Raw genomic sequence first — 21,381 nt, 5'->3', positions numbered from 1 at the left:
TGTATCAATACTTGAAGGGAGGGTGCGGAGAGGATGGAGCCAGGCTCTTTCCAGTGTGCCCAGGGACAGGACCAGAGGCTGTGGGCACACGCTGAAACACAGGAGGTTCCCTCTGAATGTCAGGAAACACTTTCTTACGGTGAGTGTGATTGAGCGCTGGCACCAGTTTCCCAAAGAAGTAGTGGAGTCTCTGTCCTTGGAGCTATTCAGCACCCATCTGGCCACGGTCCTGGGCAGCCTGGTCCGGGTGGCCCTGGTTGACCAGGGGGGGTTAGACCAGGCAACCCGCAGAGGTTCCTGCCAACCTCCACCCTTCTGAGGTTCGGTGAGATTGTGTTTGCAGAGTTTTTTAAGAGATCTTCTTGTGCTGATTTTTACCAATGTTACTTGATCCTGGAGTCGTTCAGATAGTACATTTAGAAAAGTTGTTTAATATTTTGAAGTTACTTAGGCTTTTTCAAAACCTTTTGCATAATTAGTTAGAAATTTTTAGCTGTACAGAATAAAACAGAAATTGCCTTGCATGATAAATACCTTTTGCAGTTATATAAAAATAACACTGGAAACTGTTGTAAACATAGGAAAGATGCTGAGTATTAGTTGGAGCATTTAGCAACTAATGTTACAAGGTCACATGTAGTATAGTGTGTCCCATTGACTTTCTTTTTTTAACTGGGCTAGAGTATGGTATTTTTTTAACATACATATATTTTTAAAGGCAATCAGTGAGGTTATTGAACACTTACAGTATTCAGGATTTTTTTTTTGCAAATATTTGAATAATTTTAAAAATTCTTTCTTCCTTCTTTTCTCCAAAAATATCTAAAAGTCTGGAATTTTCCTGCATTTTGTAACACAATTATTCCTGGACTTCAGAATACTGTGCTGTGGTAATAACTATAAGCTTGCTTAATTTATCAGGAAAAAAACATGCTGTAGGTAATATGGGTCATGAGACCCTCATGAGAGTTAATAATAGATCATCTCTGTGATACCTGTGTTTTACTGGGAAGGATCAACAAACTGAGGTTTCTTACGTCCTGTAGCAGCAGATTTGTAGCTTTTTGTTTACTTGGAGGAGAAACCCAAACTCTTTCTACTGTAGTAATGAGGCAAGGTGTAAAGTAAATGTAGCTGTTTGGCACTTTGCAGGTAATGGGAGTGTTTCTACATTCCCTATGTTGGCCTTGGTAGGGAAGGTGGAAGTAAAGTTCTGTCTTTTTCTGTTAACAGCCTAAAATGACTGTGTGAATTCAGTGGAATAAATGGCGTCCAAAGTAACTGATGCTATAGTTTGGTACCAGAAGAAGGTAAGCTTTCTATTTGTTTTTATGGTGGCTTAAAAAAAACCCAAAACCAACAAAGGGTTGGCTTACTGTGTTTTATATGTAAACTATATTAAATATAAAATATCACTGCATTATTAGTTAGCATTGTATAAGAGTGAGTAGCTTGAAACCTTTCATCCAAAAGGAAATAAATATTTAGACACTACCAAATTAAATGGAATAGCTTTTCGTCTGTATTAAAAACTCCTCACTCCCTCGGCTACTTGTGCTATGGAGAAAAAGGAAAGAGAAATTTTGTAGAATGTTAATGTACAGGAGAATGTTGTTTCTATAGCACATAAATGCATCCTTGTATTTAAGCAGAAAGTAAGAATTGAAGCTTATTTTCTGTCAGTTACAAGGAACTGTGTAATCCATACTCAAAAGAGATAGACTAGGGCTTTTTAGAAATTAATTAGGAAAAAAAAAAGGGGAGGGGGGAAGGAGAGGAAAAAGATGTCATTTGGAGATAGATAGTTACAGTATCGCTTGATACTGTATCTTTTGATTCATGTTTGCACATAGAAATGTTGATATGTCTTCCTGATTTATTATTTTGACAATTTCCAATTGTTTCCTCTTGACACTAGCATGCCAGTTGGCTTTTTCAGCTTTTCAAAAGCAGTTTAACTGAATGATTTGCTAGATTTGGAGATGTGCTTCTTTACTAAGATATAAATAAGGTGCGATGATTATTTTTGTTTGTTTTTGTACTGAGTACTCTCCTTTGTCTTACTCAAGCTTTACATAAAGTAGTTTTGGAAGGGTATCAGTATAATTACACTGTGTTTTTGAACTGTTTCTTGATTGCAGGTTCAATCCCATTTTTTAAAGATTTGGGGGATGACTTGTAGAAAATTTAGTCCAACAAAATTCAGTGCAGGATCTTATGGTAGGGGAAAGTGATGCTGATTTTACCCACTTCCACTCCCTCACTCATAGATTTCATTCACTCGCACTGTCATACTAATAATACTTAGCAGCACAGAGTTGTGTGCGCATTTGGTTTGGCCAGGACCTCTTTCATGCAGTGCAAGAGATGCTGGCTATCAGATCCTTGTCACATCTCTGGGGTTTTTTCATTGGTGATGATGAACTAGACTTTGGACAGATCTTTGATGGTATTCAGCTTTGTATATAAATGGTCCTTTGAAGAAGGAGTCTGAAGTCTCTGTAAATCTTACCTGATGTTCAGGCTTGTTATCTGTTTTTCTTTCTTTTTTTTTTAAATAAACATCTGTTTTCCTTTTTTTTTTAACTACATGTCTGTTTTCCTGTTGGTCATAGAGCAAAAGGAATGCCATATGTGGTATTCTCCAACTTTCCATCCTCCTGGTTTTAGGAAGACAGGATCTTCTGCCGATGAGTCACTGTGCTGTGATCTTACAGAGGGCTGGCCTTCTGGTCTTGATATAAACAACCCATTCCTCCCTTTTACTTTTCCCAGGACACTGCTCCTAACAGGATTACTCATTACCAGTACAGGTCATTCTTTTAACCCTTGTTCTGTCGTTTTTTCCAGTGATTTCGCACATGTTTCCATTTATTTCGTTCATAGCAACAACAGTGCTCGGCCGGACATTGCATGCAGCCTTTCTGGCAAGGAGTTGTGATGTGGTGACTCCTGTTACTTCATGAAAGGCTGGGCTGTCTTCAGGAGGGATAAGATCTTGCACAAACCAGTTATCAGTGTTTTCCATGGCATGAACAAAATTTAATTGCAATCAACATGTGGACTGGACTGGGGTCTGCCAAATGAGCAGCCTTTGCTGCTTTTGGTATGAGGAAGTGGAGTCTTATTTTGGGACAAATGGCTGCACTGCAGAAATGTTGGCTCGCATGCAAATGTTCATGCTAATTATATTGTTATTTCTGAGGTCCCAGTTACTGATGGTTATCCTGGATCAGGCTGGTAACACCAAGGGTTTTTTTCACTTTGTAGTGTGGTGTGTGACCCTTTCCTGTGAGCATCTAGGCTCTTTTCACCCATGTCCCTGATTTAATCTGTCTGTCTGTCTATCTATCTAAATCTTTTAGGTGGCACAGTATATTTTCCCCATGGATTTGTTGTTTGCACTACAGATTTCAAACTGGGGATCAGGAAGGGGTATGCTAGTAGTTAGCAGACATTTTTTTGCCCTTTATGATGCATTTCTGTTATGTTGTTGCTTACGATTGCAAAATACTGAACTCTGTGAACTGGTGGTTGCTTTCAGGTTTGAATCTTGATTTCAGAGTTGTCAAAGTTGGCCCACTTAGTTTTTAGACATGCTGATTCCTCATAAGAGTAACTTAAATTGAAAGTGGGGAGGGATCAAAACTTAGTACATTCTGACAGTAAAACTTTGTCTCTGGGGCAAGAGAGAACCAGGATTGCAGTCACTGTTGATCAAATCGATATGATTTACCTATATAATAAAATGAGGACAATGAACTGTTATTTTGGGTAGGTATTTTTAGATTAATGAGTTGGTATATGAATACCCTAAAACAAACAAAGCCCAAAACCACCCATGAAGAACCTCTGATATTTAGAGTCATCCATAAAGAAGAAAAATATATTTGAGTAGGTGGAGGCTGCATAAGAAATATTGAACAGATAACTTTCTCCTTGTGTTTCTGTGTTTTCAATTTTAATGTATTTTTCCATGTAGTTATTTGATGTCTCTACTGAGTTTCAAAGTTCTGTTGGTTTCTCAAAAGTGAGGCATTTTTATATTTCTTCAGTGGAAAGAGTTAAGCAATTGAGCTCTTCCAACCCTACTTCAGGCAAGTTTTCCAAACACCGAGTTTACTCATATGACTCATACTATTGTCTGAAATTTAGCTCCTCACATGAGGATGATTTAGTAATACGCTTAATCGTTTAAAAGGTCAGACCTTTTATTATGTGAACTTGTTTTTTGTTGTTGCAATAGATGTAGTCTGCTTCTAGTGCATCGGAGCTCTTGATTACTGCCTTATGAAAATACAATAATAAATTCTTAGTTATTTTAAATCGTATTCTAAGATTTCAGGTAGTGCATTATAGCAGCTTGTTATTTGAGTTGTAAGATTGCATGGGCATAGGTTCACTGCTTCCAGTGGTAGCTTGCGTTTCCCAGCTGGTATGAATACTTTAGCCAGGCATGAGTCCTGAATGTATAAATCCTGCTAGATACGGGTTGGCTCTGTAGAAAGAGATTATAATTTAAAATAAATTAAACCTCTGCTGTGTTCTGGGTGCGCTGGGGAGTGCAGTGCTGAGCTATTCCTGTGTCAGGGTTTGGCCGGCTTGTTTTTAACACTTTCTGCTGCACTGGTTCTTGCAATAAGAGGGTGTGGCAGGGGTGCCGGCATTGCCCTCTGCAACGGGTCATTACTTTGGTCCCAGGCGGCTACCGAACTATTACTCACCTATATGCACTTTGTTAGTTAATATCCTCAGGATTGTGTGTCTTCATCAGAATGCTGAACTTGCTTCAGATTTGTAACTGATGAATTTTATGGAGAAAACCATCATAATGTTTCCTCTGAAAAAATCTGACACCCCCACAATTATTGTAAACAATTTCAGTATCTGATGGCATACCCTTCTGATACTGATACTTTATGCATACTTGAAGTATTGCCTCAGTAACAGATGTTAAAAATAACAACATTGGTAAGAACCTAAAATATTGCTTGTAACAAACTTCTTGCATCAATTTCTTACAATACTTCCCAGTTTTACAGATAAAAGCAGACATGCGATTTTTGGTCTGGTTTCCAGCTTGGAGACTGTACATAAATTTCCTATAACAACTTTCTGATTTTCAATCCTCACGTAAGTCCAGCTGCTAAAATGGGGAACTTTATACAAACCTGTTGACAGTATTGCAGGAGAGAATTGTGTTGTTCCTTCTCAGGGGAATGATTGTAGGGGAAGGCAGAACATAACTTAATGAATTGCAGCCGAATCTGGCATATGATAGCCTATCAGTTAAATTTGCCAATGCAGCTTTCCGCTGTTTCGGGTGTCCCTTGGGTACGGCTGTTAAAGGGCACAATAAAACAAATGAGATGTTTTCTCTCTCATGGCTTTAAAGGGCAAAATGAGAGTTCTAATTGCACTGTTTTAAGATCTGTAATATTCAGTATTTTACAGCTCATTAGTCCAAGATTATACTTGCCAAGTTAATAAAGGAGGAAATAAAACAAAAATTGTCATTCCCTGAAACCAGCTTATTGCCACCTTGGCACTGCATTCACGTGAGGCAGTGTTGACCCTGGCACCAAAGCCAGGTTCTGACAAATGGTTGGGCTGTATGGCTATATTACCTAAAACTCTGGATGCTGAAACTGTGTCAGTTCAAAAAGATCTGCTTTCAAGTGCCAAAACTGGACAGGTGTTGGAGCTGGCTATGTGGAAAAGCACTGAGGAAAAACCGGTGTATTTAGGAGAGTTTCCTTCCACATAGTGCTGGGATTCAGTACTCGAGTTGTCATCCGACCAACCAGCACCTTGTTTTGGTGAGACAGAACTACTCTTCTTTTTCTGAACCTTGTGCAAAAGGTCACTCAAGAACTGGTGCTGTGGCTGAAGAAAGCAGGCTTATATTTTGCCTGCCTGCTGGCTCCCATGCCTGCTTTGCCTCCCCACAGCCTGTCATGCATTATCTGGTGAGTATGGTCAGGGGACTAATCCAGTTACATCTAAGACTGCAAATCTATAAGGAACGGAATTTATCTAAGGGGTTTGGGGAAGAGGGAGAAGAGCTGAAATCCTTCTGTCTTGAGAGGGATTCTCTGTTTCTTGAATTGTTTCATTATGCCTTGTGAAACTAACGTACTGTTTTCTCTTCCCTTCTTGAGTGATCGGACTGATCTTTCAGACACCCAGATGAATGTACTGGCACAAGGAGCCATGGGAAGTGGAAAGGATCAGGGGCGTAAGGGCAGTAAAATTGCTGGATTTTCAGAGGTCTTCAGGGAATTATACTGAATAATGAGGCTGTCAGAGTAGTTTTCTTTTCCCAATTGTGTCTTGAGGCTCCTTTGTTCTGTGCAAGGACAAAAAAAAAAACCAACACACCACCACCAAAAACCAAAACATCCCACACAAAACCAAAAAAACCCCACCAAAACCACTGAATGTTGTAGAGTTCTTAAAATCCTTTACATTTGGAGAGTATTTGGGCTGTTGTTAGTAATAATGTAGCCATGGGAAGGGATTATTCCCCTCTGTTGAGCTCATGTGAGACTGCATCTGGGGTGCTGTGTCCAGCATTGGCCTGTCCTGTACAAGAAGGGCATTGGCGTTCCTTGGCAAGTCCAGTGGAGTGCCACCACGATGTTACGGGGCTGGAGCATGTGATGTACAAAGAGTCTGAGAGATCTTGGTTTGCTCAGTGTTGAGAGGGCAGAGGGGAGGAGAGCTTACTGCTGTCACAACTCCTGCTTGGGAGGCCGTGGAGAGGATGTCTCCATGCTCTTCTCAGAGGTGCACAGGGATTGCATGTGAGGCAAGAAATGCAAGTTGAAACGTGAGAAATTCTGATTAGATACAAGGATAAAAAGTTTAATGTGCGGTTTTCCAAGCATTGAGACGGGACCCCATAGAGTCTGTGAAGTGTCCGGTCTTCGGAGGTGGTTGGATCTCTACTGGTTGCTTTCGTCCTTGAGCAACCTGCTGTAACTGGACCTGCTTTGCACAGGAGGTTGGGCTAGATGACCTCCAGAGGTTCCAACCTATGCAATTCTGTGATGACTTTGGTTTGAAATTTGAAGATGAGTAGATGTTATTGTAAGGGATTGTGCTTAAATATAGTTAATGACAGAGATGGAATCTCATTCAGTTTGTGCTGCTTCTTAGGTTTTGCTCTATAGTTCACTTAGGCCAAAGAAATGGTACCTGAAGTTACCCCTGCTATCTATTTTTTGTCACTAGGAAAAGGCTTAGAGTAGGTGCTGGTTATTCCTGTACTCTTGTTTAGTTTAACCTCCAAGCTGTTTCTAACTATTCTTATGTATATAATTTTCCTTTATGTTTAATTGTAGATGTGATGCTTAGGGACATGGTTTAGTGGTGGACTTGGCAGTGTTGGTTAACAGTTGGACTTCATGGCCTTAAAGGTCTTTTCCAACCCAGAAGATTCTATGATTCTATGACTGTGTCATGAAAACAGATGTTTTATGTTTTTAGTAGACATGCTAAAATCTGCAAACCATTACTCAGGGCAATAAGTAGGGCTGACTGGTATTACCAAGAATTAATCTCTAATGAATGATACTGAAAAAACTATTAATACATAGTTGTTAAATGTTTAATTATGTATTATTTCACTCTGAAAGGCACAGTATCTTCAATGTAAGCTTTGGTAAAATTATTGTTCGGGGAAATGGCTGTAAATCCAGTGCTGTTTCAGTTATTGCCAGAATTTAAGCAGGTCATTAATTTGCAATTGAAACAGTTAAGAAGAAATAACTCTTAAAGTCTTAAATCGCTTCATTTTACTCTAAATAGTTGTTTCAGCTTTCCCTTGGGCTGAACAGGGAGAGGGGAGGGGAATCACAGAATCTTTTAGTAATCAGAGGTAACAATTCAGCAGTCATAATTCCAAAGCTCTGCACCTTAGGATATGCAGCTTGAATCCCTTCACTGTCCTTCTCCATTTGACAAAAAGTTACTAAACTCTTCACTATTAGCAGACCGTGTACAACTGTTATATAGCGATTTCCATCTCTGGTTTATTAGCCAACTTTGTCTTAGCGTAGCTTGTCCAGTCAACATAATCACCACAAACGAAATTGAAAAAAACTGACCACCTTTGAAAATTAAAAACATCTGGAAAAGAAATTATCCTAAGAGTACAGATCTACTCCAACAGAGATAATTATACTGCTGAGCTACTATTTTGTTTTATTTGCTGCAATGGCGATCAGTTCATGTAGAAACTAAAATGGGATTTAAAGTAACTTTCAATAATCCTCTTCCAAGATTTGAGAAAATGAGAAATTATTTGTCTAATATCTGAAACGTATACTTCAACATAAACTAAATATGAATCATCTTAAAGTATTACAACTATAGAAATCGTATATACATTGATATCTTAATAATAAAATTGATACATAAAATCATGCATTTTTTAAAGAACGTTGGACTCTCTAAAAGTTATTAAAGCATACTAACTAATGTTTTAACACTAAATATTTTAATAAGGTCTTAAGCTCTTAATTTCCTTGGTAGACAGTCCAAGGAAGCAACTTTGGTTTTTATTCACCAAGCCCTGTATCTTGTATCTTTTGGATTTGTAATACTATTGTGATGTTGCTTGTAAAAGTGTTTAGAGGTTTTAAAGAGCAAAGCTTAGCATGCAGGTTTCATTATTGATAAACATTAAAGTTTTAACATCCAGCAGGAAATACTGTGTATTCTTAGGATTATAATCTTTGCTGGTCTGCTTGATCATAAATTATAGATGTCTCCTGAAATATTGATTGATTCCATTAGAATCAGAAGGCCTTGTGAGTATTGGGCTACACGTTGATACCATCACTACATTAGCTTAAAGTGACTATCAGTGTCATTCACAAAGCTCAAATTCAATCTTGATGCCCATATGGCTTGTTATGAGAAAGACACTGGGAAGAAACACTACACAGTGCAGAAACCCTTCTCACTGAGCTTTATTTGAAGTAAAAATTAGCTGTGTTTTCAGTAGCTGAACTTTTTACTTGGGCTAGTTGCTGTTAACATTATACCATATTGTACAGTGCCAAACGAACTTTAGATATGTAAAGAAATGTGATCAAATGCTTTTTAAGTTATTTCATTGGGAAGAAATAAGTGCAATTAGTTTAGATAATTTCAAGAGGTGCACATATCTCTTAAAACCAGAAAAAGCTATGAGGAGTCTGTACTTAAAAACGATCTCAAATTTATTTGATCTTTCAGTAAAGAGCTAGCTTTATCAGGTGAGTTTAGTTTTGTTAAATGTGTAATTGTGTAGATTAATATCCCATGTGAAGTCACCTACAAGTTTGGTTTTTTTTTTTTTTTTGACAATTACTTGTGAGGAAACTTTTTTTCCCTAGAAAATACATTTGAAGGCTCATTATGCTTTAGGTAATTTAGGATGCTAAACCTCGCCGCCCCCCCTCCCTTTTCCATTGTGAAAGAAGACTGGCAGCATTTTCAGTCTTTGCACGTATTCCTTTATATGCTGAAAATTTTAATAGCTGCCTGAAGAATATTTGTTAATTCAGTAAATACATAACGGAACAGAATTCCTTCTACCTTCTTTACTCGGTGTTTATTGAGGCATGGTGTCTTGAGAACTGAATATTTTAGAGGTAACTGGTTTGGATAGACTGGATAGAATCTTGGCATTGAGGAAGCCTGGGATGCATGATGTACACTAAATATGTATAACATTGGCTAGTTTATGCAGTTGTGCTACAGGCAGGTTACCCAACCATTTTTTGTATCTATAACATATTACTGACAAGCTTCCTACAACAGGGTTGTGTTGCTGTTGATGCTTGGTGATGACATTTAAAAATGACATGATAGGCTTGTTATCTAACTTGAATTAACAAATAATTTTAAAAAGACCAAGGGAAATTTTTTTGTTAATTAGGTTTCTGCCAAATTTTAATAAATAAATAAATTGTATAGAATACTAATTTCTATCCTTCAATTAGATATTATATAAATTAAATTACAATACATGTCTGTGATAAATCAGATTAAAATTGCTATGTTGTGCTGTGTAGTTTGCTAAAAGAAAGTCTATTGCCAGTTATAGACCTATAGACAAGCTATTATGCAAACAGTCTTGCACTAAGTCTTGAGTGGATTTTAAAAGCATTACTGATTCTTGTATACTTAAAAATTGGACGTTTTTTGGGCCCTTGTATTTTGTACTTTAAATTTTCTTTGAAGGATACGACAGAACTTGCAGCTATAAGGGATGGGACTCCTGGTAGAGTTGGTGGGTTCAGGACTCTGAACCAGATACATACACACACACACACACACAGACACACATATATATATTATTGGAGCTTTCATGTTGGCCTAACAGTTCCAGGCACAGGAAGCTTGAACACCTGCAGAGGAGCCTCAAGGGCAGTTGCATATTGAGGGAAAGCTTACTTTGATCAAGTTTTGTGTATATTTAAATTCTTCAGGTTGGAAGCATGAATTATCATCATCTCTCTAGAAGTTTATTCCTTCATTTTATTTGCCTTCAGAGCTTAATTTCTTTGGCATTGCTAGACTTCTTTTCAGTGTCCTGAAGGTATGTACCAATTACATGAATAGCCAAGAGCTAGAGCCTGCATGCCAACATTTGACAACTTAATATTTACATTTAACATGAAACATAATTTAGATGCAAATACTTGTAAATCAGAATCATCCTTGAAGATGGAATTGACTGGTGGTCTCAATTTAAAAACGGGAGGGTTTGCTAGTATTAACTTTCATTCTTGAGTTTAATTCATAGAGCTGTCTAGCATCTCCAGTGGTCATTATCTGTTACAGTTATCAATGAAAAACACTTCTCAATAAATTCTGCAAGATATTTTTAACAAACTGTAAATATGTTTTCCTGACATAAGGTAGAGAAGGAAAAAAATAAATACCTATGTTTTGTAATTGCTTTGTTTCAGTAAAACTAGTTCTACCAATTTTTGTTTTAATGTGGGAAATGAAGCGTGCCAGTGGGCTACTTCATAACGATGCCTTTGTTTCCACGTGTTTCCTTCTGATACACTTGCAAGAGAAGCATAGAGTGGTGCTTATGCAGAAGGAGAGAACGGAAACTGAGCATCAGGGCTGAATTTGATGTGCTGAGCACGTACGCCTGCTCCCTAAAGTGTTTCTGAACTTTCTTAAAACCTGAAGGGGTCAAGTTAGGTAGAGTTAAAAAAAAAAAACAATTAAAAAATGAGAGATTGTAATGATACTCAGTGTGTGATTATCCCTTTAACTCTCTTCAGTTTGCAAGAGTATGCCTTTGCGTAATAGTCCTGTGCTCAGATTTTAATAATTAAAGTTGACCAGAGGGGATTGGCCAGATCCAGTAGTCTAATAAAACAGTTGTAAAAGACAGTCTTCCTGAAGTTGTTTTGGCTCTCTCCTTTCACCTCCTGCTGGAAGAATTGCGTTATGGGGCAAGGTTAAAAGAAAAGTGTGAATGGCAAAATCCCTACTTCTTGTCTTTCTGTGGAGGCAGAAGCTGCTACCTAGCCTTGAGGGAGAAGAAATGTTTGTAGGAAAATATAACTAAGTGAAATTGTAAATCAGTCAACTTCCATGCCTCAGATGTCCTCTGGGATCTGTTTCCCAGAATTCCTTTAACAAACGGTCTGTTATTTGTCTACAAGGAGAACACACTTTTAGACTCTTTCAACTCTACACCCGTTTCAGCTATGAATGGAATTAGGAGCACAGTTTGCTTTACAGCCTTATTGGCACACAAGGGCTTCCTTCTGCATTTGGTTCTTGCATAATCGAGAGGGAGACAGGCTTGCATCCCCTTTTCTGTCTGTAGAAAGAAATCCTTTTGGAAATGAGGAGAGGAGAACACAATATTATGCAGCTCAAAAACCTCACTCAAGGCTCTTCGCAGTAAATTTCATGGAAAACAGGAAGGCCTGAAATTTCATTTTAAATGTATTTAGAGAAAAAGCCAGAACAATTAGATATAAATGTCTGGGTGGAGTGGTTATTCAAGATACTGACTTTTTAATTGTTGGCTGTTATCCAGGTGGAGTTAGCTCTTAAACTTCCTTTGGTTTAATTACTGTAATTGTAGCAAGTGCTTAATTCTACAGTGCCTGACTCCCCAGTTATTTTCCACAGTCTACCTTTTTTTTTTCCAAATGAAAGGTGCAAATTATTTATTGTTATACCAAAAAGCCAGTAGATTTTTTTCCAGAGGTTTAAGGTAGCAAAGTAAAGAAACGGTTTGGGTACCTAGTTCTTGTGAATGGAAAATATCTTTTAAATTTGAGAATGTAATTCTCAAATTAATTCAGTTCCTTGTTCTCACTTTCAATTTGCTTTGGACTTTACTGCTATCACTTAGAATTCTCGCCCCCCCCCCCCCCCCCCCCCGACAGGTCAGGTTTAGAGACACAGAAGATGCCTCCAGATATTTTGTTTATGGGTGTGTTTGCCTATATATCTTTTTGCATTTATGTTGTGTTCTTGGTTAGGAGATCCTTTTTAAGCAAGAATGACTTTTTTTTTTAATTAACATTAATTAAACACTGAAGACCAATAGTAAAAGACAAATCAGAATGCTGTTTTGTAGTTTAAGGTGTATGCACTGGTGGTTGGGCCCTTTATGTCTGCTACAGCTTACAAATTGGAAGGAGAAGATACACTCTTGCAGTAAGATTGAGTTTAAGCAGGTTTGCTGAAATGATGGGGGTTCCTCTTGCCTCTGTGTCAGATGTTTGGACTAAGCTGCTTGTATCAGCTCTCTGCACAGTCAGTAAAGGGACTGTGAGTCTTCGGAAGTGTGTCTGTCTCTCCCTCGTGACCTAAAAGTGGTCCTGCACTTAACTGCTCAGTGTTCATGGTACGAATCAAACTCCAGGGATCTAGCAGTGTGTGTGTCTAGGTAGAACTGCTGGGATGGAAAGGTTTTAAAAGTGACGTAGTAAAAAGAGATCGTTACTGAGTATAATCTAGAAATACTGTTTGTGCAGAGTTCAGTCTGATGATCTTTGATAACTTCTTACAAAACTTGGATATATTGCCTCATATACTGACTTGTTCCTGTCATGATTTACATGTGAATTTCCTTCTTCAACTATCTGACAGACGTAGAGTGGCTTTCTTGTATAAAAAGTGCACAGTAATTTCTTAAATTAACGATAGCTGCCTGTATTGATGGTTATTAAAAATGACAGAACTCATCAAAACTGGTTGTAGTGCTCAGATTTTAGTAAGTGCTTGCAGGATCAAGTTTTAGTCTGTCTATGATTCTGCTCTAACACAAAGTTTTCTACAATGCTGTGGTGAGGGTAGAGCCTTGGAGAAACAATTTCCTTTTATCCTGATTTTTAAACTAAAATCTTGCTCATGTTTAGACGAAGCTAACGTCTTTAGAAGAGTTTAATGGATAAGTAGACTAGCAGCTTAATGAGAGCGAACAAATTTGGGCATAGGTCTGCCAGGAACGTTATTTCATTAGTGGTTTGGCAGATGAAGTGCTGTTTCCTGATACACAAGTTTTTCCTGGGCTGCAGTCTATTGACAGCCTGATCATCTATTTTGTTGCTGTGGAATCTTAAGAGATAAAGCTGAAAACAGTGTAGCTGTAAAAGTGGATGAGATGGAACAGGAAATACAGAGGGCGGTGATTTGAAAAACAATAGATTAATGGAAGGTATGGGTTGAACTGGATGTGCGTGGTGTGCTCTCTAACATTAGCTGTAAGAGGGTGTCCGTGTTGCTGCCGTCGGTCTGCTCCATCAGTACCGAGGCTGCAATCCCGACCTGAGGGTGGAGGCAGCCTGACTTGCCCAAGTGATGCGATTGAGGCTGAGGCTATCTGCTTGCCTCTCCCCTCCATCGCAGGTTAGCTAGATCCAGTCCAGCCAAGACGGAACGGAGAAGATAAAGATTTCTTTGTGAAGAAGGAAACAACCTGCTGTCTTCATGCTTGTCTTGCTAAAGATTGATTGCTTTGGTTTGATCGGTGTCTTTTAAAACCTAATGTAGATTATTTCTCTGTGTGTTCGTTTCAGATTGGGGCATATGATCAACAAATATGGGAAAAATCAGTAGAGCAAAGAGAAATAAAGGTAATACTATAGCATTTCAACTCTTTTTTTTGCCAGTTACCAGCGGTGCTGTCTGGGGTTGTGTTCGCTGATGTCATTTACAATGTAAGCGGTGGTATTTAATACCGGTAAAGTAAAACCAGACTTCTGGAGTGTAACCAAATGTAACCAGCATATTTATGCTCTGTTTATTTTGCATAATTAACTGCAGCATTTAAAGTGCTGCATATTTCTGTATCTGAATACAATTATTTATTTTCAGTTACCTTAAGCCAGAGCTTAGTTATTTTAGTACCTCTCTTTGGCTTTTCTTTGTGATGAATTCTAACGTCAGTTATCTGAGCTCTCTTTGCTTTCAGTTAGTTACCTTATACCTGCAGTTTACTTTTCCTCCTTTATGATGCTGTCATTGTTTTGTACAGTTTATTAGACTGGTAAGTACTTCAGGCTTTGTTTCCCTGAACAAGCAGTTTAACAGCGTTCTTTGCATTTTGGTTTAACTAACAGTGCCATCAGTGTCTGCCACATTGCTAAATTGTTCTGGAGAAAAAGAAATCAATCCTATACGTAATAGTTTTATGGATTGTATATTATGCCATACTCCATGATGTTAAAAGTTAATTGAATCAACATTCTCTTGCAATTAACCCGTTTTTCTTTAAATACTGCACATAAGGAGTATGCTGTTACTGCATGAGTTCTGAGGCATTGCTAATTCTTAATGCTACCAAAATGTACATTGCTTCAGGAGGTGTTTTTCCTTCCCAGTATTTAAATAGCTAAACCCAGTGTGCTAAGGGGGAGTTGGCATGCATTACATAGGAACCGCTACTGACCTGAACTGCAGCTCCCTGATTTCTGTACAAAAATCTACAGATTAACTTTGAAGTCAGAGCCACTGATATTTTTGGAAGTGTTTCTGAACATGATGCCTGAACCTTTGCAATGCTGTGAATCCCCCTCCCGCAGACGGTGCAGCATCCCTGCCAGCAGCACGCCCGGCTGGGGCCACGTCTCCCTGCTGCCCGCCTGGCCTTCCGAAACCATCTCTTCAGTGCCGTGTCAGACGGAATGGCCTTGGCCATCAGAGCCGCTGATTTCAAACCGGGACCCCAGCATGTTGCTTCTCTTCAGGGTCCTTTCTGCACCATGTAAACCAATGGCCATTAGGGCCAAAGTTCTTGTGACTACTGTGTAACAGGGCATCATTCAAATAATTCATTGCAAGTAATGCCTTGTGCTTATTCGAGATGCATCTCGTTTGGCTCAGCAGTCCGGTAACTAACAAATTAATGATGTTTGTATGAGAGTGTGTTCACAGTATAATGATGGTAACGCTGCGCCAGACTGCAGAGCTCAAGTATTGCACGTGAGCGCTTTAATCTCAAAGCTGCTACAGTACTGTCGGTAAATAAGCTTTATTAATAAATTGCTATTTTTAGCAGAAAACATGTTTCTGATACTATAAATTTATAGTTTAGTTAGAACTATAGTAAAATCTATTAAGAATAATTTAAAAATCTGTGAAAAAATTTTTACAATTATAGCAACTGTCCTTGAGCATTTTTATTTAAACTTCATTTTTGCTATTAGTTAGCTGAAATGTGTTTGCTGAATGGAAATTATATGAATGAACCGGATGGGCATGAATAGTATGAAACACTTAAATTTTTTTTTAAAAAACTTCATTTGAAACTCTGCTGTCTTCCCACATATGTTAGAGGTATTTGCGATGCATTCAGAGTGGAGTAATTGCATTTTAATAAACGGAATTTTTTTCACTGCATTGGCAAAAAATAGAACAGCCAAATCAGTGCACTCCACTGAAGTGTAGACACTGAAAGTGTTTGAGATTTGGCCAGTGGAATTTTTAAAGAACATGTCACCACTTCTTTTCCTATGAAAGATGCATCGAGTTATACTGTTGACTTATTTTTCACAGAATTGTTTCTTTAAAATGAAAACATAACTTTAGCCACAATGGTAAATTTTTCCTAGGATTGTTCATGTGTTTCCAGGGGGTTATTTCTTCTAAGAGGCACATACATCATTATTTATACTTTCAAAGAAAATCTTGGGACCCAGAAGGAGTAGTACATTTGAAAATTACGTTGTTTAGCATTTTATTTTTAAGGTTTAGATATTTTTATGAAATAGAGTAACTCACTTTTGCAAGATTTCACAAGAATCTGTAGCTGGTTCTAGAATTAAAATTTCCAGTTCTAATTATGGGCTTGTTTTCTCATTCCACATAAAATTACTGCAGTTTTGAGACTGCAGTTCTATAAAACTCTTGCATGTTAACCTCTCTGCAGTGCTTAAGTCTACGACACAGCTAGATTTCTCTGTCACGTTCAGAGCACTTTTTGTCCTATCCGTGTTTCAGTTCTATGATTAATTTTGTTTTGTTTCAAGCAAACTCTCATTTTTCTAATAGACACAGCAGGTGATGACTATGTATCTGCTTATTGTGAACAGTTTGAGTTTTCTTTCTTCTTTTTATTTTGGCATGAAAAATAAATCTAGTTGATGTGAGAATTTAGATATTGAGCTGCACTCCACCTAGTTGAACAATTTGCTTGATACTGTTCTTATGAAGAGTAACATTACCAGATTTCACTGATCTTTCTCTCATTGATAACTTCATTTTTATGCTTTCATCTGAATTTAATTTCATTTAAGTAGTATTTAAATTTAAACATATCTTTAGTAGTAAATGTTTTTACATGTGGATGAAATATGACAATGGTGGAAATTTACAGTTCATAAGTGTATTCAGCTGCTTTCTGAACGAAAACCATTAAAACACTTTCATTATAATTCTATTTGTACTTAAAATATTTTTTGAAATATTGTATTTTATTCACTATGAATTGTACTCTGTGGAATCATTACTGGGTAACGTGACCAAGAGCCTAATCTAAATGGACCAGAATAAGCTCACAACTGGTTCTGAGATCTGAGAGTAGAGCATCACATTTTGACATTGAAAACAAAGCTTTGCAAGATAGTTTGGCTTGTCACCGAAGGAAGATGCTGTTTCTAAAAGACAAAATATGCTTGCTTTTTTTGCTGCTGCTTTCCTGTTGTGTGGGGTTCCCCCCACCTGTTTTTAATAGACTATTCTATATTCGCTTATTAAGAAAAGTTCAATACTTTTGTACAATTTGGATTTCTGACAGTGGAACTTGCTGATTAGTGGCTCTTGCATTACAACACGATTTGCTATCTAAGTTTGGAATTAAGGAGTTGCAATGTAAGCATTTTGTGAAGTTCAGTTAGATAACTAAGGAGGAAGGAGATTCAGGGAAGTAATTTGTTGCAAAAGTTCTGAGAACCAGATATAAATGTATTACTAATTCTTGCAAGTGTGTGCATATGTTGTCTGCATAATCCCAAGCCATGGGAGATGAGTGCTCAGTGCTTAACTACATTTGAAAAATTACCTAACAGGTCAGTAATTGGTTGGGCTTGGTTTAGATTGTAAAATGTGGAAAAGGCGTTTGTTGTGCCTTGTTCTTTGGAATGTTTATTTTATAGTAGTTTAAATCTATGAAGTTGACATATTTGTCTGAATTTTCAGTAGCAATGTAGTCTAAATACAATTACTGGCCACATCGACAGTTTTTTTCATAATGTCAGTCATCTCCATGCATGTGTTTTGATAGTATTTGCCTCTTGCAGGGTTTGAGAAACAAACCAAAGAAAACGGGACATGTGAAACCAGACCTCATAGATGTTGATCTTGTAAGAGGTAGGTTCTGAGATAGAAAAAGCTGAATTTCTCAGTATCAAAATAACTGCCACCCTGTGTCTTGTAACAAGAGCGTATTAGTAAGTATAAAAAGAAAAAAACAAAACTAAAAAAACGCACCAAACATCCCCCCTTCCCCCCCCCAACTAACCAACCCAACAACCAAAAAACTCAAACAAAAACCGAAGAAACAACCCTACATAACTCCAAAGTTGACAGACAGGTAATAGTGCTAAAAGATGACCTCTAGATTAAACTGAAGGCTTAAAAACTCGATTTAAATATTTTTGTATAGATTTAGCTTTTGAAAAAAAGAAACGTGTGGGTTGTCATGGATCAAAGTTTTGTAGGTATTAGTTTGGAAATCTCCTATTGCCATGCATTCACACTTCTTCCAAATCTTCTGACATCTAGAGGAAAGGTTATGTTGAAATTTCTGGAGAGAAAAAATTGTATGGGCCTTGAATATTTCTTGCCTGTTTTAAATATCAGAACAGCAACAGAAGGTCAAATGATATGAGACTTTTCAAAGTGTCTTTATTTAGTCTTAATTTATTTTTATAATTAATTTTACTCTTGCCTCGTGAAGACTAGGGAAAATATTATTTAGCTTTTTTTTTTTTTCCCATGAGCCCAGCAGCCAGCTCGGTCTCCAGAATCAATTCCAGGTAGTGCTTTTTGAAATCAGTCTCGAATTAACCGAAGCACTCCCTGTGCTCTTGCCCTCAGAGATACACAGGCCCCCCCGCACCCAGAGCTGGCCTGTAGAGACCCGCTCACCCCCTTGCTCCCAGGCCCCTTCACCAGAGGGTTAGAGGAATTTAATAGGAAGAGGGTACACACTGTGCTGGTCAGGCAGCTATTTACACTATTTACCAGTCCTTTTTATCCCTTCACCCCTCCATTTCCCCACACTTTTTCCTCCCCAAATCACCTAAATCCCTCCTTTCTCTCCCACCCTTGGTTTCTTCCCTAACCAATCCCACAGGAAATCCTGTATAATCAGAGCTCCTTTTTGCCTGCATCCCATAATGAGTCCCATGCCCCTGGGCAGCAACCCATTTTCATCTGAAAGGTGATCTGAGAGCTGCTCCCCATGGCTTCTGGTGGAGGTGTTTTGGTTTGGGTTCCCCCTGCCCTCGAGCCTCTGACCTGCTCTGGGCTTGTGGACATGAGCCTCCGGCGGGCTGATGGCTCCAGGGATGAGTCTAGAAGAACCCGGGTTGGATGTTACTTGGGCTTCCCCTCCTGCCGTTGCCTCTGAGCTCCTCTGCGGGTGTGCAGACGAGCATATGTCACATCATCTAACAATATAACTTTTTAAAAATGGGAATGTGAGTGAAAGAAACAAAATCAAATAACATTTGACCTGTAAAGAAACAGAACTGAAAACGAAATGTTTGTAGGAATTAAGGAACAGCAGTACACCAGTAAGTGATATACGTGGATAGCATTTAATGACCTCTCTGCATGGCTGTTTTGAGAGGGCACTAAAGTAGTTCCAGCACTGGCAGTGTTTACCTGTGCCAGCAGGGAGCTCACTAATGCCCGTGCTGCTTGTCAACGAGGTGGAGATGGTGTAGTAGCACACAGTAGTTGCCCTTTCCAAGCAGTAATCATGGCATAATTTAACTCACACCCCCATTAAGTAAATGTTACACAGTTTTCTAGCTGCCAGAGGAGCTAGGAAGATTTGCAGGAAGAAAAAGAAATGGAGGAATATGAGAGAGAAAGGGCATTTGAATGAATGATATGAAAAATGGTGCAGGAGGAGAGACAAAGATAAATCATAGAATCACAGAATGGTTTGGGTTGGAAGGGACCTTAAAGATCATCTAGTTCCAACCCCCCTGCCACGGGCAGGGACACCTTCCACTAGACCAGGTTGCTCAAAGCCTCATCCAGCCTGGCCTTGAAGACATCCAGGGATGGGGCATCCACAGCTTCTCTGGGCAACCCGTTCCAGTGCTTCACTACCCTGTCCGTGAAGAAATGATTCTTTGTGTGCCTTCCCTGCTTCTGCGCCTAGTCCCCAGTTGGACAGATACCCCTCTCTACTTCTCAACCTTACCCCATTTTCCTGAATGACATGGCTGGAGCAATTTACAGATGTTGATGGTTTACATCCCTTTGCTGGGCTGAGAAAGGGCTTGGCTGTGCTTGCACGGCCATGTGGAGTTTTCACATGAGTTCCTGTTGCTTCATAACAAGTTTCTGATACCTCAGTGAAACAGTATAATTTTTAATAATTTATTTTAAAATAATTTCGATGTAGTAAGAAAAGGCAATGTTTTCTTATTCACACATTCCAAAATCTAGGCATTTGTAGAAGTTCCTTATAATGGCATTCAAGAGGGCACCAACAATTTGCAAATTCTGGCTTGAAGAAATAGTGAAATGGTGGAAGTATGAGATTTATTCAAATAATTATGTTAATAATTGTTCCTTTAAATAACTATCATAAGCACTCTGCTATTGAAAAACTAAAGTTATTATTAGCCATAACAATGAAATATATCAACATTTCTTCTCTTTTTTTTTTTTTTAAGGATCTGCTTTTGCTAAAGCAAAACCTGAAAGTCCTTGGACATCTCTGACCCGCAAAGGAATTGTGAGAGTTGTTTTCTTTCCGTTCTTCTACAGGTGGTGGCTACAAGTGACGTCGAAGGTCATCTTTTTCTGGCTGCTTGTTCTTTACCTTCTTCAAGGTAGAGTTGGATTACAGGATCAGCTTCAACTGAATGGCTTATTTTAACCATATGGAAGCTGCTGTATGTCACTTGGTTCACTTTATGCTGTTAAGGTTAATTTCAGTATTTCAGAAACAGTCCCAAGCGCAAGTCTCTTGGTTGACATTTCTTTTAGAAATAGAGGGGGCATACTGAAGGTTTAAGGATTTCCTCACAGGCTTTCTTCAGCATTTAGCACACATGTTAGTTTGTCATCTCTGTATGTAAATTCGGTTTCCAGGACTGTAACTTAGATCAGGACTGAGGAACATCAAAGAAACCTTTGGTTTATGCAGCGTATTATGTCTTGGCTTTTGGTCTTTCTAGTACTTGTGCAGATTAAGAAGCAAGCAAAGCCAAACCTGCCAAGGTGCGTGCAGCTTATGCGGCCTGGTCAGATGATCTGTTCGACTAGTTTACAGTTGTCCTCTGTGTGTTACTTTGTCACATCAGAGACAGTGAACTTCTAACTTAAGCTTTAGTCAGATCTCAGCCATTCTCCTGAGTGACTGGCAAATGGGGGTCTTAATGTCCTGTGTTCTTCTGCTATTTTTTCCATAGCAATGGGGAGACTATGCGTCTTACTATTATATTTCCTAGATCATGGAAAGATTGTCAGGCTTAGTAATTGCTCCTTTAAATAACTATCATGTTAAGAGAAGACAATTCACAACTTTGGAGATACTCAGTCTTGAGATCTACTAATCTGACTTTGTGCTTATCTTAATTTTCCTCTTATATGTTACATATAATGAGAAAGGAAAGAATGTAATGTAGTGAGTCAGTATCTAACAGTGTGCAC

The 21,381-nt window shown here is 38.4% G+C and overlaps 1 protein-coding gene across 1 annotated transcript in view; it reads left to right on the top strand.

Annotated features, from left to right (window-relative positions):
- Nucleotides 1-1,232: 1,232 nt before the first annotated feature.
- PHTF2 (putative homeodomain transcription factor 2) overlaps nt 1,233-21,381 on the top strand; it is a 50,054-nt gene continuing 29,905 nt past the window's right edge. The window contains exons 1-4 of the mRNA XM_010150196.1: nt 1,233-1,310; nt 14,061-14,117; nt 17,781-17,850; nt 20,400-20,558. Coding sequence (XP_010148498.1) covers nt 1,266-1,310; nt 14,061-14,117; nt 17,781-17,850; nt 20,400-20,558 — 331 coding nt within the window. The 5' untranslated portion in view covers nt 1,233-1,265. The remainder of the gene's footprint in view (nt 1,311-14,060; nt 14,118-17,780; nt 17,851-20,399; nt 20,559-21,381) is intronic.

This window comes from Eurypyga helias, unplaced genomic scaffold (assembly GCF_000690775.1).
Source record: "Eurypyga helias isolate BGI_N326 unplaced genomic scaffold, ASM69077v1 scaffold16764, whole genome shotgun sequence".
Lineage (NCBI taxonomy): Eukaryota > Metazoa > Chordata > Aves > Eurypygiformes > Eurypygidae > Eurypyga > Eurypyga helias.
The sequence above is the reverse complement of the archived record's forward strand: the minus strand, read 5'-3'. Positions and strand labels throughout refer to the sequence as shown.